Source organism: Drosophila kikkawai, chromosome 3R, assembly GCF_030179895.1.
Source record: "Drosophila kikkawai strain 14028-0561.14 chromosome 3R, DkikHiC1v2, whole genome shotgun sequence".
In the NCBI taxonomy this organism is placed as follows: Eukaryota; Metazoa; Arthropoda; class Insecta; order Diptera; family Drosophilidae; genus Drosophila; species Drosophila kikkawai.
The window spans coordinates 29,365,344-29,381,858 of NC_091731.1; the positions used below are offsets into that span (position 1 = coordinate 29,365,344).

The following is a 16,515-nucleotide window of genomic DNA, read 5'->3' on the forward strand; positions in this document are numbered from 1 at the left end:
GATAAATCGAGATGATCGCCTGGGAATCGTATATACCAGGCTCCGTACTCCAGTATTCAGGCCGCAATGGCGACCATCGGTCGCTCCGTTCTTGGGCATTTATCTCAATGAGACCCGCAGTTGCAGTGCCTCATTAATTGGACCTAATGGCCATCTAAATCATGTGACAAAATGCAAATTAATATTTATACGCCTTCGAGTCGGGAACTCGAATCCAGCACTGGCAGCTTTCGCACACAGCGCATAAATTCATAAATGTGCCAGCGCAGGCAATGAATTTACAGTGTAAAACATAACTTTTAATTACGCGAATAAGAAAATGTTCGCAAATACACACAAAATGTCGCCACAGAGCCAGCATAAATAAGAGCGTTTAATAAGCAAAAGTGAGTGGATGGACTGCAGGAGGCACTACGTTCAAACGATGCCCATTTCTTTACTCCAAAATGTGTTAACAAAAGCACTCTAGGTTTTATTTTATAATACAAATACGATTTGGGTTATAAGGTGAATCAAAGAATCCTAAGGCTCCGTCTCTTCGCTGTTTCGGGGGGCCGGGGGGTTCTTGTTCTGCATTCGTTGCTGGATCCTATATTCGGAGATCCTCTTAGTCTCCGGCATGTAGGCCAGCGTGAAGAGCAAACTGCACACGGCAAGGATAGCATAGATTAGGAATGGATATGGCCGGCAGACCTTATTAAGGTAGGAGTACCAGTAGATGGCAAAGGAGGCGGTCAGCCAGCTAACCGTAGCGGCTAGAGAGCAGCACAGCGGCCGCATGGGCGGCAGGAACAGCTCCACGGTGAGCAGCCAGGTGAGGGTCCCGAGTCCGACCGTGTAGGCACTCACAAACACGACCAAGCAGAAATACATAACCCATCGAATTATTTCCCCCCCGTTGTCCAAATACAGCTTAAAGCCGATGCCTAGCATGATCGTGGCGAAGAACATGATGGCTGACATGACAATCATCAGAGGTTTTCGGCCCACTCGCTCTACAAGGAACAGGCACACCAGGAACCCCACGACACCGGACGCGCCCAGTCCTATGGCCAGCGTACGTGACAGCATTTGGCATGCCAGCAACCGGTGGCCGTATACGATGACGATGAAGCCGCCGCTCAGCTTATGGAGCACGGCCAGCACCAGAACCCGGGCGAGTTTCGTTCTGACCTCCTTGAAACCTTGCTCCGGACTGTGGTGCTGATCGTGCACGCTGCTCGAAGGATCCCTCGTCAGACGGGCCATCTCCTTGCTTACATCGTGGTTTTTGCCTCGCAGAAACCGTAGACTGTTCTCCGCGTGCTCCATCTTCCCCCGCTTCACGTAATAAGCCGGTGACTCTGGCATCAGTAACTGCAAAAGGCCAAGCAGAAGCAGGACCAGATTGAGGAAGTTAACGATCTTAATTTCCAGGAAAGTGCTCATCAGAAAGCTGTAGAACACGCCGACCATGCAGGCTCCATAGAAGCAGGCGCCCATGATGCCGCGATTCCTTACGGAACTGATCTCGGCGCTGTAGATCGGCACTGCCACGCAGTGGGCTCCTCCGCACATGCCAAGGATGAAGTGACCGGCGTACAGCATCGAAATGCTCTGGGCCCAGGTGGTGAGGCACCAGCCCAGGGTGTTCGGGAGAAGCTGCGCTAGGATCGTCCGCTTGCAGCCGCAGAACCGCAAAAGGAAACCAGTGGGCAGGCACCACACCATCGCTCCCAGGGTGAGCAGTATGCAGATGTAGTTCCACTGCACCTTCGAGGGAGTGAAGCCGTAAGAGCTTCGCTCCATCACCGATCTCTCAGCCCCGCCAGACCAGCCCATAGCGATCCCGAAGAAAAAGGATCCGATGTTGCTGTAAAAGGTGGCGGTGTACAGTCCAGCATTGTTCACGCGGTGACCGGCTAACTGTTCCTCTGATTCATGAGTACTGTTCTCTGTTTTCAATTGCCTCGAGGATTGGGTTGCGGGTGTGCGCGTCTCAAGCGGCGGAGGTTCCTCCTCTTCCGCTGGCTTATTACCAAGCATCGGCAGCGATTATGTTTTGGCCAAGAAATTAGAATTAGTTTTTACAATGTGTGTGTTTTTGTGAATTTTCCAAAATTTCAAATTGTTTTTCGGTCTACTAAGTTATGGGTACTTTTATAGCCCTGAGATTTTTATGTTGAGATTTGTAATAAGTTCGAATCCTATTTAAAGCAGATACACTATCCTTAACTCTTATCAGAACTAGGATGTTTGAGGTTAATGGGGACTAGATTCCACTTCTATCCAAGTTTACTGGAAGGCTACATAACTTTTGGTGTTCCAAAGCTAACTTTATTTCTTGTTTCCATTGAATCCTTATAGATAATATTTTAAACCATATAATTAAGTATAAAAAACATAAAAAATTCCAACAAATAGCAATTGCTTTCTAAAAACGATAAGAAAGAGTATGCTGAAAGGCATTAAGGCCGAACTGTAGGACAAGTAATTATACAACTCATTATGCTTTTCCCAGCAAAAATAGCCAGAGTGCCGAAGGGGGGAAGCGGAGCGGGGTGTTTATGGGCGGGCAATTTACAATATTGCATTTCCAAATCCCCCGTACCGCCCCCAACTAAGTCGGCAATAAACTGGGATCTGCAAATATTTGTTTCGCCGCCCGGAGGATATGCACATGTGTGTGGATTCCCGCATCCGGAGTCGTATTTTGAAATCGTACGGGTATCTGTCCGGGCGCCGGGGTGTCCTGGTGTCCGGGTTTGGGTGTGTACTCCCGGCAAAGTGCAGATATTTATGCGTATTTGATAGCACTAATGGGCCATTAAATGCGTACGCAAATACACACACGTAGCGTGTGTGTGTGTGTGTGTGTGTGCCTGTGTGGGTGCAAGGATGAAAATGTACTTAAGCGAATCTAAATGGCATCGGGGGGCACCGAACATGCAAAATCATGTACTCGTAAATCTCCTTAATGCCAGCGGCCTCCGGACGAACTGAGACACCCGGGAAAATGGCAGGAAAAGCGATGGAGCAGGTGCCGGGGGTGGGCGTTGGAAAATGCTCAGTTGGGCGTTGTGGGGTTAAGCACACACACACAGAGATTCCAGGGAACACGCATGGCGGATGCTTGTTTTACCCCCGAGAAAAAGTCGAAGATGGAATGGGAATTTCCGTAATGGAACTCGATATATATATGTGTGCATGTGAAAGTGTGTGTGTGTGCTGGGATGTGGGCGTAAGGTATTACGTAACTAACGAAAATTAACGTTAATAGCCTTGAGTATCAAAATAATGGCACTCGCCTGTTGTTTGCCTTCTCTCCAAGGCTGTTTTTCGGATCGGTTCGGGGGTTTCTTCCTCCTCAGAGCCCCAAATAAATTTCAAAAACTCATTCCGGACTTGGGAAAAACGTGAAAATATTGTTATGACCTTTGGAGTACGGGTACGACCTCCTTACGCTGTGCCAAAAATATATATTTTGGCATCTTCCTTTTCCTTATAGCAACATATCCCATCGAACTAAATTAGATTTTAGTCGCAGAATTACGATGCTCGTAGCGGTTAATTGAGAAAAGTGGAGCAGCGATTTTTAATGATGTTGTGATTGCGGATGGGAGGTTGTATCGTTATAAAGGGGATGCTTATATGGTTTGGTAAAAGAAAATTTTATATAGAGAGACAGGCCATAAAAATTGCTGAGAAAGTAAGGAGAATCTGGTAATTACTGTTGATGTAGATCATTATATTTTAGGTTGGTTAGCAATTATCATTAAATATATATACTTGTAAGTAAATTTCTTTAGTTTATTTTGGAGGAAAATATCGGAGAGATAATCGTTACTTTTTAAGACTTATTTAAGAATATTTGGAGGTTCAAAAATGTAAAATTGACCCTTATATCTTAAGAGTGATTAATTAGATTCAGTCTAATTATTATTCATAAATTCTTATTCAATGTAATAATATTCACCAAATATTCCTTAATTTAAACTGAAATAAATATTATATTAAATATTAAAATCAAGGGGATTATTACTTAAGTAAAACTAAAACCTTACTAATAAATCTTTAAAATACATTCTTAAGGAGATTAAATTTCTTACCTACACCTCCTTAATTCAAGTATACATATTCTTTAAAATTTAAAGTAAAACCCCTCTAAATATGCCCATGTGAGGAAACCTTTTGGAAACGCAATTTGATTTTCAACGAAATTGAAATTTCACCACCCACAAAATATAAAAAAAAACAACGGGAAAAGCAAGATACTTCAGCCCGACATTTTGTGAACTGTGTATGCGTGTATCGTTAATTTTTATTGGCGAGCTCTCGAGATCCCCTTTCGCATTGAAATCGAATGAAATTCAGTTGCGAGTCCTTGTTTGCTTGTTGCTGGGGGGCAGGAAATGGGTTTGGATCGGGAGGACGAAAACGCAATAAGCAGTTAAAAAATACTCGTAATTGCAGCGGGAGTCAAAGCCCCCGGAGACCGGGACTGTCATGCTGCACGGTTCATATGAGTTCCATTGTTGTTGTTTTTTTTTCAGGAACGTGCGCATCTCATCGACTCGATTTCGATTCCGGATCCGGAACCGCCCCTCCTGTTCCTTTCCATTCGATGGAGGACGAGGACAACAGCGGGAATGGCACTCGGCGGACTCGTTCCGCCGGAAATTCATGAATAAGAAGATGAAATTGCTGGTAGCAGAGCTCGCCATGTCATCTCCAATCACAAGTTATTCTTTTCTTCAAGTTTTACTTAAGTTTTAAGTGGTTTTAAGGAAATTTAAAGGAATAGAGATTGTGGAGAATCACTTCACTTTTTAGTTGGCTTAAAATAAACTTACAAATGTATTTTTATATAAAATATTTGTATTGCTATTAAAGTTTTACTTTTAGACAGAAGTTTCCAGAGATATACAAACCTCAACTTTCCAGTTAGCTTTCATTCCTGTTAATAATATATTAAAAAAAAACTGAAAATAGTTAATCACGGAGCAAAAAAGTATTATAAAATAATTAGTAATTTATTACTTAAAAGCTTACTATATTTTTTACTTAAAAAGATTAAACATTTCAAGTTGAGAACACTCTGCAGTCGACCATTTCCCATGGCATATCCTCTGGCCAGCCTTCTCCCTTGCCCGCTGCCTTGTAGTTTTCCTTTTGTCCGTCTCGTTATTGCCGTAATATTGTTGGGTCCGCCAGGATTCCTCTGTTTTTGGTGCCGTCGCCCTTGTTGTTGTAGTTATAATGGGCTAGTGCCATTCTGGGCAGCGGCAAAAATGTTTCACAAATGGGTTCATATTTTGACGTTTAATGTAGCGAAAATGAAGCGGCGATTTATGGAATGCGCACGTTGCCCTCGCGACTTGGGCGCTTTTTCCTTCGCTTTTCCCGTTTTTCCGGCGGGCATTATTAGGAAAATGGAGAGTGCAAATCAAGAATCAATTGCATTATTAGAAGCGATTCGCAATCATCGGGGCGTAAGGGGGTAAATTTCTCTGTCTGGCTGAGACGGGTTTCCCCAGGTTCTTTAGGGGTTGTCTAGGATAATACAAAAATTACATTTTGTGTCCTACTAATGGTACATTCAGCCTTAAGGTTTTTACAAAAATATAATATAGTTTTTGGCCTTAAATTAAGAGCATAAATTATTCTTATTATCTCATCATATGACTTAATTTAAGATTTTCGTATATTAATATTCTTTGAGCTGAAGATATACAATTTTTCAATATTTTTCCTAGCCTCTCAAGATTAAAAGTCAGCTCTATTTTGGCAGGAGCTCGTAACCTGCCACCGGTGTCCTTTATGGCCAATAGCGAATGATGAAAACGCCATCGGCTGCGGGCCGAACTTTGCCTAAATATGGCTAATCGACTGCCACGGGCACTTGAGGCCAGCAGTTGCCAGGAGCCGTTACCAACTCCCAGTGGCCAAGCCGAACCCCTCAGGAACCCAGTTCCAGATCGAGCTGCCAATCCCTTCTGGGCCGCACGCCGGGGATCAAGTAAATTGCGAAAACTATGTGCAAGATGGCCTGTTATTGCAGGCGAAGCGCTTGTAATGATGACTCTAAGTGTCGTTTCCTTAAGTGTATTACCTATAAAAAATTTATACAAACATGCTGCCGAATTCGTTCCCATTTCCCACCACCAACAGCCCTACCGAGGGCAGGCAGATAGTCCTGGAACCCTCTGGCCTCATCTGCCTCGCCTGCGATAAGGTGAGCGAAGCGGCGCGTCTTGGCGATAAAATGCAACATTAAGTTGCTGATTTTTTTCCATCCCTCCTCAGGCTCTGGCTCTCGAGTAGCAGTTCATTAGGGAAACACTGCAATCGGGCAGGGAAAGGTTGTCGAACGTGCTCGAGGTGTCCTGTCCTGTCCCACTCGGCAGCTATTAATTGGTCATTATGCATGCAAATGCTCCGAATAAATTCTGGAAGGCCATCGACATGAATCAAATGAAATATGTAATGTAAATGGATTCCAAGATGGGATCAGCAGGCTTTGGATTTATTTAAATGAATAACTCTGATGATTGTAGATGAGATAAAAATGTATTTAAAATAAATTAAAAATAAAAAAATAAACAAAACAAAGTATACATATTTTTTCTTCTCTATATTCATTTAATTAAGGGCATCCTTTGAGTCAAGAAATCCCTACAAATTCCTATTAAAATGAGAAATTATAAATGCCATGTAAATTGCAATATACAATGGCATAAATTCAGCGAAGCGAACCGGTCTCCTGTCTCCGTATCCTGCTGGGTATCCTCCACCGACATCCCACGAAAAGGACGGCCGCTCCCTTGGCGCTCGTAGTTTATGTTTACGTAGAAATTAAAATAAACGCCGCAATGAGATTTATTCAATGTTTGTATTAAGCTGCGCTGTCCAGGAAGCAGGGAGCACAAGGAGCACCAGGAGCGAAACCATCCCCCATCAGAGCGGAAAGCGGAGTTCCCGGCCATTCGGGGTGATATCCTTTGTGTGCGGGCAGGGTTGCCGGGTGCGGCGGGTGGTTGAGTGGGTGGTTTTCGTCCTGCCACCGGATTTAAATTCTAATCTAACGGGGACAACGCCGCTTGGAGCGCGAGTTGCGCACTTATCCGGCATGGCGGTAATAGCTTTATCTGCCGACAGAATTATGGCCACTCGCCTGATTCATGATCCCGGAACGAGTCCTTTCTCGCCTTCTGCCTGAAAGGGGGGTGGCTGGGTGGCCTTTTGCCCTGCAGGAAGTCACTGTGCAGCCATTGTGAAGCTTCGGCCATCGATTCGAATGGAGAGTGATGGCCAGTGTATCGGCGCTTTTGTTCCGATTGAATGGTACAGTCAGTGTCAAGACTGTGGGTCGTTCTGTTACTAATCATTTTGTATATATTAAATTAAATATAAATATCAAAAGCAACGAACATAAAATAGAAAGAAGAAAATAATTATAGAACAAAATGTAACAATGAATTGTACAGATGATATTTTTACATTTACCACAGCGCATTTATATATTTTGAATTTTATTCAATACTTTCATATTATTTTTGACTTAACCTAAAGTCATGTCCCTGACTGTCCTATTTTCCGCCGCCGCCAGTTGATCGACTCTTTGGCTGAATAAAGCCGCGGGTGGCTGGCTGGCTTGCTCTTTTGGCATCCGCATCCGCCAGCCGTGGCTGTATCTGTATCTACACGAGCAGCCGAGCAGAAGAGGAAATCCTGTTCGCCATGGAGGAGGACTCCACTAAAAGGGGCTTTCACAACAACATGGAAAATCGATACCAACATGGCGGGCCGACAGCAGCCACCCTTGGAAAAATTCCGGGGCCACAGAGCCTCAGCTGGGGGATGTTTGTTTAATTTTCCGCAGTGCAAGTGATGAAAATCTATTGAATGTGCGGCTGCCAAACTCCCGAAATCCCTGCTGGCTGCCTGGCTGGCGTCCTGTGAAAATATTTATTCAGTGCGGCGCAGAGTGAGGCGGAAGTTCGTTAGCCAGGCGGCGGCGACGATGACGACGGACGGGCTCCGATTCTAACTTCCAATCTGAACAGATATGGAGATATATACGCACAGATATATACCATACACACAGAGGGGGAAGGACAAGCCGTGAATGACACGCACTCGCTTAAATTGACATTTAATGCCAATACAATGACAGTTATTTTAATTGTGTTTGGGTGCTGCGGCAATTTATGTTATGGCTGTAATTGTTATGGCCGAAGTGCTTCTGGGGAGAGCCTGGTTTCAGGTTGGCTTCAGATAATCACAGGAATGGGATGATTTGGTGGTTCCACCAGTTGATTTTAGCTGAGAACTACGTCTATTCTTATGTAATACCTTGACATTTGTGGGCGGCATATTGGTTAAAGTTAATGTACCTAGACATAAGAATTCACTTTTGATATACATTACACATCGAATCCAAAATCCATCCATCGAAAAATTTTAGATATAAGAGATTCTAATGCTTGATTTTAATCTAATTCTTATATGTATTTCTTTTGTTTCAGGTGGCAATGAAATATACGGACATAACTCTAAAGGACAATAAACTGCAACCTCTTTCATTGAAATCTTCTTAAATTTTCCCTGAGCTCGAATATTTCTTTTAATTTTAATAAATATTTTTGTCACCTAAAATAAGTTCCTGAGTCGTATATCTACGAACCAAGCTCCCACAAGTAAAACATTGTCTTAAAATCATATAAAAATAAATAAATTATATACCAAATTACAAATAAATTCCCTCGAAGACTCCTAATTCATTCTTGGGGCTCCGTAACCCGTGCTTCCAGGCACTTCGCTCCCGAACAGAAAACAGGTTCTAAACGGGAATGGCAGATGGGCCGCAGGTAAAGGTAAGCCGCTCCTAACTCGATTGGGTTCCACAGGCCACAGCCACAGTTTAAAGCCTCCAGAAGGGGGGACGGGGAATTTCGGGGGGTATGCCCCATTGCGCCGCAGTGCGTCCACATGCCGCTAGATGGCGCGCAGGTCAATTTAGTGGAATTAATGGAATTGGAATTCATGGCGCGGAAATTGAATTTATGGCCCGAAGGCCGCCGTCCAAAGGCAATCGGTTTTTAATGCGCCATTGAACGCTTCGAAACTGTTTGGCGATTTGCAGCAAACCGAAGTCTGGAATCCCTGCCTGGGTTTTTTTTCACTACAAAAGTTTGCAAACTTTGGAAAGGATAATGCCGAACATAAATACCGAAAGGGGGCACGTAGTACGAGTAATTAAAAACACGTTTTGTCCTTTTTGGGCCATTAAGGCGAAAGGCTGCCGGGGGCAGAGACGAAGTTGGCCGCATTTCTCGCATGCCGCTGCCTGGGAAAAGTTGAAAATAAACTTCTGCGGCGAAACAAAGGGCCAAAAACAACACACATAACTCCGTGATGTCAACTTTCGTGTTTGGTTTCGCATTTTCCCGCTGTTTTGTTTCGGCTTTGTTCCCATACGGATAACAGCTCGGGACAGGGACTCCACCTTTCTTGCCAGCCAGAAAGGTTGATTAACGCTGACGGATCACGAAACGGGCTCCGGGCCCTCCTCGTGCGACTCTGTTACCTTTCGGGCCCTCGTTAGTCATTTCACTGAAAAAGGATTCGAAATTGGGTGTTCGGAGGTCGGGTTTCGGGAGGGTATGTCGAGGTTCGATGGTATCGGAGATGGAGTCATCGGAGGGTTAGGCTTTAAGGTCGCCAATTGGGCTTTAATGGGGGAAATTCAGGCCCAAAGGCGGTGATTTAATTGCCCAGCGATTGATTATCCAAAAGGATATATTGAGAAGTTAAAAGGTATGTATAAAAAAGGTTTTGATTTACTTCTTAACTAAATCCAATGAAACGCTATCTCCTTTTCTTAATTTAAGCTTCATTTCTGCCCTGGACATGTTAATTTTATTCCGGGAACTTGGCCAAGAAGATTATATTTCAGCAAATGCTACCCCCGTACTCATCTCTTTTTGGCAAAAATCTCCACCTTCCAGAGTGCCTGGACCCCAGCCAAATTGTACAAAGTTGCGAAAACTTTGCGGAATTAATTTGTTAAACTTTGCTGAAATATATATGTGTGTATTAAGGACATTTCGGGTTGGAATGGTGCCGAACCGCAGGACCGCCAAGACCGCAATAAAGCCACATAAGCCCCGGGACTGCCGACGGGCGAAATCCAATCTCGCAAATCAGGTTGATAAAGCGCCGGCACGCAACCCTGCCACTGAACCCTTTTTCGGCAGCCCATCAAGTCATATATGGCCGCCGTAAGCCGGCTTTAATTACGCTTGAGCCACCCTTAATTCAGGGCCACCCACCCACAGTCGACACAATTAAGCATTCATGGCTCCTGGTGAGCTTAAATTTTGACATTTTCCTGTTTGCTTTTCGGGCAATGATGCTGGGAAACAGGAAAATGCGAAAAGGGAAAAGGCAAAAGGGACTGGCGAAAGGACAACACACAGAGAGAGCTTGTCCGTAATCAGACACACGTCCTGTCCCTTTTCGCTGATCCCGGCGACCATTTTATAATGTGTGTATAGCAGCTCAGGACACTCGGGAGACCCATTGCCGTCGGCACTAAACAATTTTATCATTTTTAATCATCTGAGTGGATTTGGGGTGGTCTCGGACCGGGATTAAAAACTCATATTAAGTTATTATCGGGATGGCAGATACTGCCACGCCAGGACCTCTCTCTAGTCCGCTAGCTGGAGGTGAAAAATTCATGAAACTGAGACTGAAACCCCCGGCGAATGTCAAAGCAAGCTCGTGGCCAATAAAAATTCATTTCGACCAGACGATGTTTAAAACATTGTCTGCAGTGTGGCAACAAAGGATTGCTGCCAAATTGGTCTTGAGGATTGCAGACGAAGGTGGAGCCGGAGTTGGAGTTGAAGAGCGGGTTCTCCAGGCTCATGGTTAATGCATGATTTAATGCAATTTCGACCCGTTCGCACGCATTCTGCAGTCGCCGGCCAATTTGGCAGCGCATCAACACGCCATTTGGGAACTGGAATCGGGACACATGAAAAAATTAAATTAAACTGCCAAACAGGTCTTCATTTTAAAGTAATTTAAGACTGCAAATGAAATGATTGGAAAGTGTATAGTACTTTATGTTCAAGTAAACAAGAATATTTATACAAAGTTCACTATTTATATATTTTTTATTTCTTCTTAGTTGGCAAATATTTCTTTCTGTGCACTCTGAACCGTTGGTCCATTGGCAGCTTCTCAGCCTCGACCCGGGCATTGCACAGGTTTCCATTAATGGGCCCGCATCCTTGGTGGCAAATTGGAGGCAGCCTCGATGGCCATAACTCCGCTGCTTAGCTGCCATTTATGGCCTGTCGAGAGTAGGAGATGCTCCATTGTTTCGGTTTCTCGTAAGTGAATTGCCGGTTTTCCACGTTCCTCGGGAGATTTCAGCCATTTAATGAGCTTGCCATTGCCCAGGAATACGGCTCTCGTCAACAATGTAACTAAACGGACTGAAATTGGCTGGTAAATAGGCAGGTAATCGGTGAGGTGATGGCAAAACCAAACAGAGGTTAGTTAGGGATCATTGAAAAGATCGAAGCATTGAATTATGTTAATGTTTGGGACTTTGGATGGCTGAGGGTGTAGTTACTGAACGTACTTATAGTTCACCTGGAAGCCGGAATTAAAACCTCAGAGAAAATGAAACCTCAGTGAGTGCCCATCCAATGGCCCATTCTGCAGGCAAAGTAAAAGTTGGAAACACAAATGCCGTAATTGCTACACGTCTGAATAGTATATACTATATGTAGAATGTATGCCGGGGTCCGGAACAAAGCCAAAAAGCCATTAGGTGAGGCACACTCTCATCCGCAGCTGAAGCTGAAGTGCCTCCGCCTGTTGTGAGTCACAATTTTAGAATTAAAACCCGAAATGCATAAATTGCCGTTAACCGCAAGAAACTTTAGCCTTGGCTTGACTCCAGACTCTGGACTCCCGCTCCAGAGATACCGTCCCGCCCTGCCCTGCCCTGCCCTGCCCCATTCGCATGCTCATCCGCATCCTCGACTGCGGCGAAGCTCCTCCGGGGAGAGCACAAAAAGTTGCTTAATTTAATGTTATTTGCGCTTTAGCATATAAAGAATTTTGTGTCTTAATCTTTTGACTCTGCGGCGAGCACGAGAGCCTCTGGAGGCTTTGAATATGCTAGTGCTATTTATGCCCGGGACGTGAGTCCGAGCACCGCTCGTTCCATGAAAATGTATTTGTGCACCAAAAGAAATTTATATCTTGAAAGAAATGTTATTAAAAGTTACTTAAAACCGAAAGTGTAAGTAATTTCTGTATAATTTCCAACTTGTTCATGATTAGAGGTATTTTAAAGAATTTTGTGGGGTAATAAATATATTTTTCTCTCAGTGTTTGTCGAGTGACTGCTGCTTACATAGATGCTGCGTTGCTGCAGCGGTGTGTGTGATGAACACAAAAAAGGGATGCAAATTTATTTCTTCATTTGCATATTTTAAGGAGCTCGCTGCGAAATATATTTTTTCGCCATCTTCGCCGTCGTCGTCGTCTTGGTGGCTTTCCAATATTCATGTGCCTTTTGTGGACCCGGCGAAAACCCTTTCTGGCTCTGTCTCTCTCTGCCTGATGAAACTTTATGAACTTTGGCTTGGCCGCCACGAGTGAACTATAAATTTGCGAGGCTCCGCTGATTGCCATTGTGTTTTATCCCCTTTAGGTGAATCCCCCCGCATGTAAATCGCATCCGTATCTCCTGCAATTGTGCGCAATCAGCGAAATTGTAACGCAGCTCGTTTTTCAGCTCCAATCCCGAGAAAGATCCGCATCCGGAGCTGATCCCGCCTCGAAAGGCATCGTAAATTGCGCGACTCGAAAATGTTTTAATTAAATGCGTCGGGGCATTCGTTTCTGGATCGTCATCGTGTGGGAGTTGGCCTTAAAAATAATGTAATGAATATTTATATCACTGACGAATCGGGGTTTCTCCCCCGACTTGTGGCAATGGAAAACATCAGCGGGTTGAGTGTCAAGGTTTGGAGATAAGACACGTTTTAAATAATTTAATAGATAATTGCGTAATTCTATTACCTTTACAACAACTCATTTTAAGATGCTGCTGTTTCTTCTTGTAATTCTTAGGGCATCGAAAATTATATACACAGGTACATCAATTTTGATTAAGTGGCAGCTCTTCTGTTGATGTTTTCTTGCCATCTGTAAAGTCAATCAAAGGGGTACATAAATGCATTTATAACCAGTGGTATCTGCATTTGTAAACCCTGAATTATTGTTGGTTTGCTTTGAAGCTATTCCAGCTACAATTGTGAACACTTACACCATAATCATAATTTGTTTAAGGCCCAATACCTTTACCCAGTAAGCTGGGGAAATACTCCCTTAAAGTTTTAAAATGGTAATCTCATTTTCTGCGGTATTATTTCACCCTGATTTGGTTTGAGCCAATCCCTCGGGCACTTTACTTTAAATTCTTTTATTCCCAGCAAGTGAAATAAAAAAAAAAACGAATACGAATTGGAATTGGAATAAAATTATGCGACAATCTGCCAAGGTTCTGGGATCTGCTCGACCATAAATCGCATTAGAATGCGGAGCAGATCCTTATTGATTCACTAATCGAAACGAAAAGCAATGGAAATGGCGGGCCAGCAATGGCGACACACTCAGATACTGGGAATAACTCATTTAAGGCGCGGGCCGTGCGAGGAATCGAAAGCGATTATGCAAATGGGAACGCGGACGCCATGGACGGCGATTTTCCAGCGGAGTAGTGGGGGGGCACAGAATGCAGAAGGCCAGAAGAGGAACACAACGCAACGCGTCACGCGCCGCATAAATATCTGCAAAATGTTTCTAATAATAGTCGCCCAGACGGATATTAAGGGGGGTTTGTGTTTCTCCGGGGAATGGAGCATCAGCTGCATAGCAAGGAAATGCAAAGCGGAAATATACATTTCAAAAAGGAAGAGCAGAACGAACATTTGCGTTTTTAATTTGTCCAACTGAATTTATTCAACACCCATGGCTGGCCCCAATACCATTTCCCTTTCTGCTCCTGCAATTTTTGTTAAGGAATATTTATGAGTTATACATTGTATATATAATTTGCATTGAAGAAAAAAATATCAAAAATATTTTTAAATTTATTCCAGACTTGGCAGAAGCATATAATTAGTATATGGCTTTCATAGATCTCTAAGAATTTCAAATCAATCTTTAAACATTTTTTCAAAAATCACAGCATTACAATCATAATTATTATTTTTAAACTATTTGTGTATTTTTTTCACCGTGCACTGAAGCTATCTTTCACATGGCATGGGCAAATTGAAACTCAACTTTGGTTTTAATTTCAACTTTTTTCCGCCTTTGTTTCTGCACCGAAAATGCCATAAATAATCAAATTACCCATCCGCATTGCAATCTACTGATAAAAATATTTAATTGGCTTTTACTCGGCTGAAGCAGAAAAATCGAATCGAAAATCCGAATCGCATTTTTGCTACTGCACATAAATCGCGGATGCAGCGATGCAAAAAGCCTGATAAATAATTTAATCGAAATTTTTCCACGGCCACTGCAGAGAGGTGGAAAAATGGAAAATGGAAAGCACGCACTTCATTTATTTTTAATTTACAATGACGCCGCTCCATATCGAAGCCCCGGGGGCGTCTCCTAGGTGCTCCACCTGGGGATCCGGCCATTCCCGGAGATCTCATCTTACAGGGCTCTTCTCTTGCAGTTATTTTTATAACTAAATTATATACGCCTGTCGTGGCAGCCCTTCTGGCCACTAGCTAAGGAACCAAAACCCAGAGCCAGACCCAGAATCAGAATCAGATCCAGGGTCTCTCCTCCTTTTCCGGCTCGATTTATGGCGCACAAGGAGCGCGAAACCATAAACAGCTTTTATGGCGTTCTACTGGATTATTGCCAGCCAAGTCGCTCCGCAGCCAAGCCCTAGTCCGGCCAATCCCCAGATCCTTTTGATTTAGCCAGGCCCATAAATTGAGTGCCCCCATGCAATTGTTCCTCCATCTTCTCAGGGCCGCTCTTCAATTGCCAGAGTACTTGGCATGGACCATTTGCCAAACGTGTTGCCAATATTTGATCGTTCTGGGCCTAAAGAGAGGGAGGTATAACTTGAGGATCTACAAGATTAACATTCTGTAAAGTATCTTGTGGTTAAAAAATGTTTAATCAAACCTTTGTTCAATCTTTACCTTAGGAAATAGTTTTCGAATTACCAAGACTTTTACTTCTATTTCCATTAACCACACATAAGCCAAACCATGTTTTTTCGCTTGCTAATAAATGTATGTAAAAGTAAATCGATTTTTCCTTTTGTTTCTGGCCCAAAGTATTTCCTTATGTAAACGGAATTCATTTATTGGTATTATTTGTGTTGGCCCGCGGAGCTGTGTTACTTTTTTTTGCTTCTCGCCAAAGTTGTTGTGGGCCAGTTTGTGGCGACACACATTGGTGTTGTTCGTATTGTTGTAGCTGTTCCTTGGCACCATCCCCGTGACCCTCTGGCCCCCCCTGCAGCCCCCTGGGGTTTATTCATGACGCATAAATCTCGGCGGCAACACTTTATGCGAACACACAGGCAAACCAGTGGAAAAATCGCCAACCACACGCCATGTACTCCTCGTAAATTTCGTGAGTAACTTTTTTACGAAATTAAATCTTGTTACAACAACAGCCTACAACAGCATGTATACATATATTTATTTATACGTAGGTATGTTTCTTTCCTTCTCTTTTTTTTTACTTTTGTAAATATATAAGTTTTAGCTGCAAACAGAGAGAAAAATTAATGAAGAAGCTTATAAGACTTCAAACTCTTTTCGATTTCCTCACCTTTAAATATATGAAAATAATATTTCCCTAAGCATAAGCAATACTTTCAGAAATTTATTTAATTGCTAAGCTCTGTATTATCATTTTCTGAATTGTTTTTTTTCGGTGCATCTAAGGCCAGAGATTTTGGCGGCCCAAAACTGAATCTGGCCAAGAGAGACTTCGAGGTGGGCGTTGTGGCTGGACTTGGTGGTGCTCTCATGTTATTTTTCTTGAGTTGGTGGTGCGGTGCGTGGCTGGGTGGGTGGGGTCTTGAGCTTGAGCTGTCCTGGCCAACGCGTGTTTATTGCCCTGCAGCCGGGGGCCAGAGATTTACAGGCCAAGCAGCCGGGCCGCATAAATCTGTCCACTCTGCTGTCCCGAAGGGAATTGGAAAGGAGTGGACTTGTGGGCGGAGGCACCACGGCTGCTGCTCTAGGAGGATCATGTTACAGGGAAATCGAATGGGAGACGGGGGATGCGGTCAGCTAATTGTTAATGCACTCGCCATTATGGCCATGCACTGGACGAAAAGCCCCACGTATACATAAAATGCATTTTAATTACCCGCCATATATTTCACTTTAAGCATTTCAATGCAAATTGCCTAGCAGAGGCTAGAGAGGGGACTGGGACCGTATTAAATGTAAT

The 16,515-nt window shown here is 43.6% G+C and overlaps 1 protein-coding gene across 1 annotated transcript; it reads right to left on the reverse strand.

The window, feature by feature from the left end:
* Nucleotides 1-447: 447 nt before the first annotated feature.
* On the reverse strand, nt 448-2,145 carry Glut3 (Glucose transporter type 3). Its single transcript, XM_017162153.3, has one exon. The coding sequence runs from the start codon at nt 2,023-2,025 to the stop codon at nt 523-525; it is 1,503 nt and encodes a 500-aa protein (XP_017017642.2). The 5' UTR covers nt 2,026-2,145; the 3' UTR covers nt 448-522.
* Between the last annotated feature and the right edge of the window lie 14,370 nt (nt 2,146-16,515).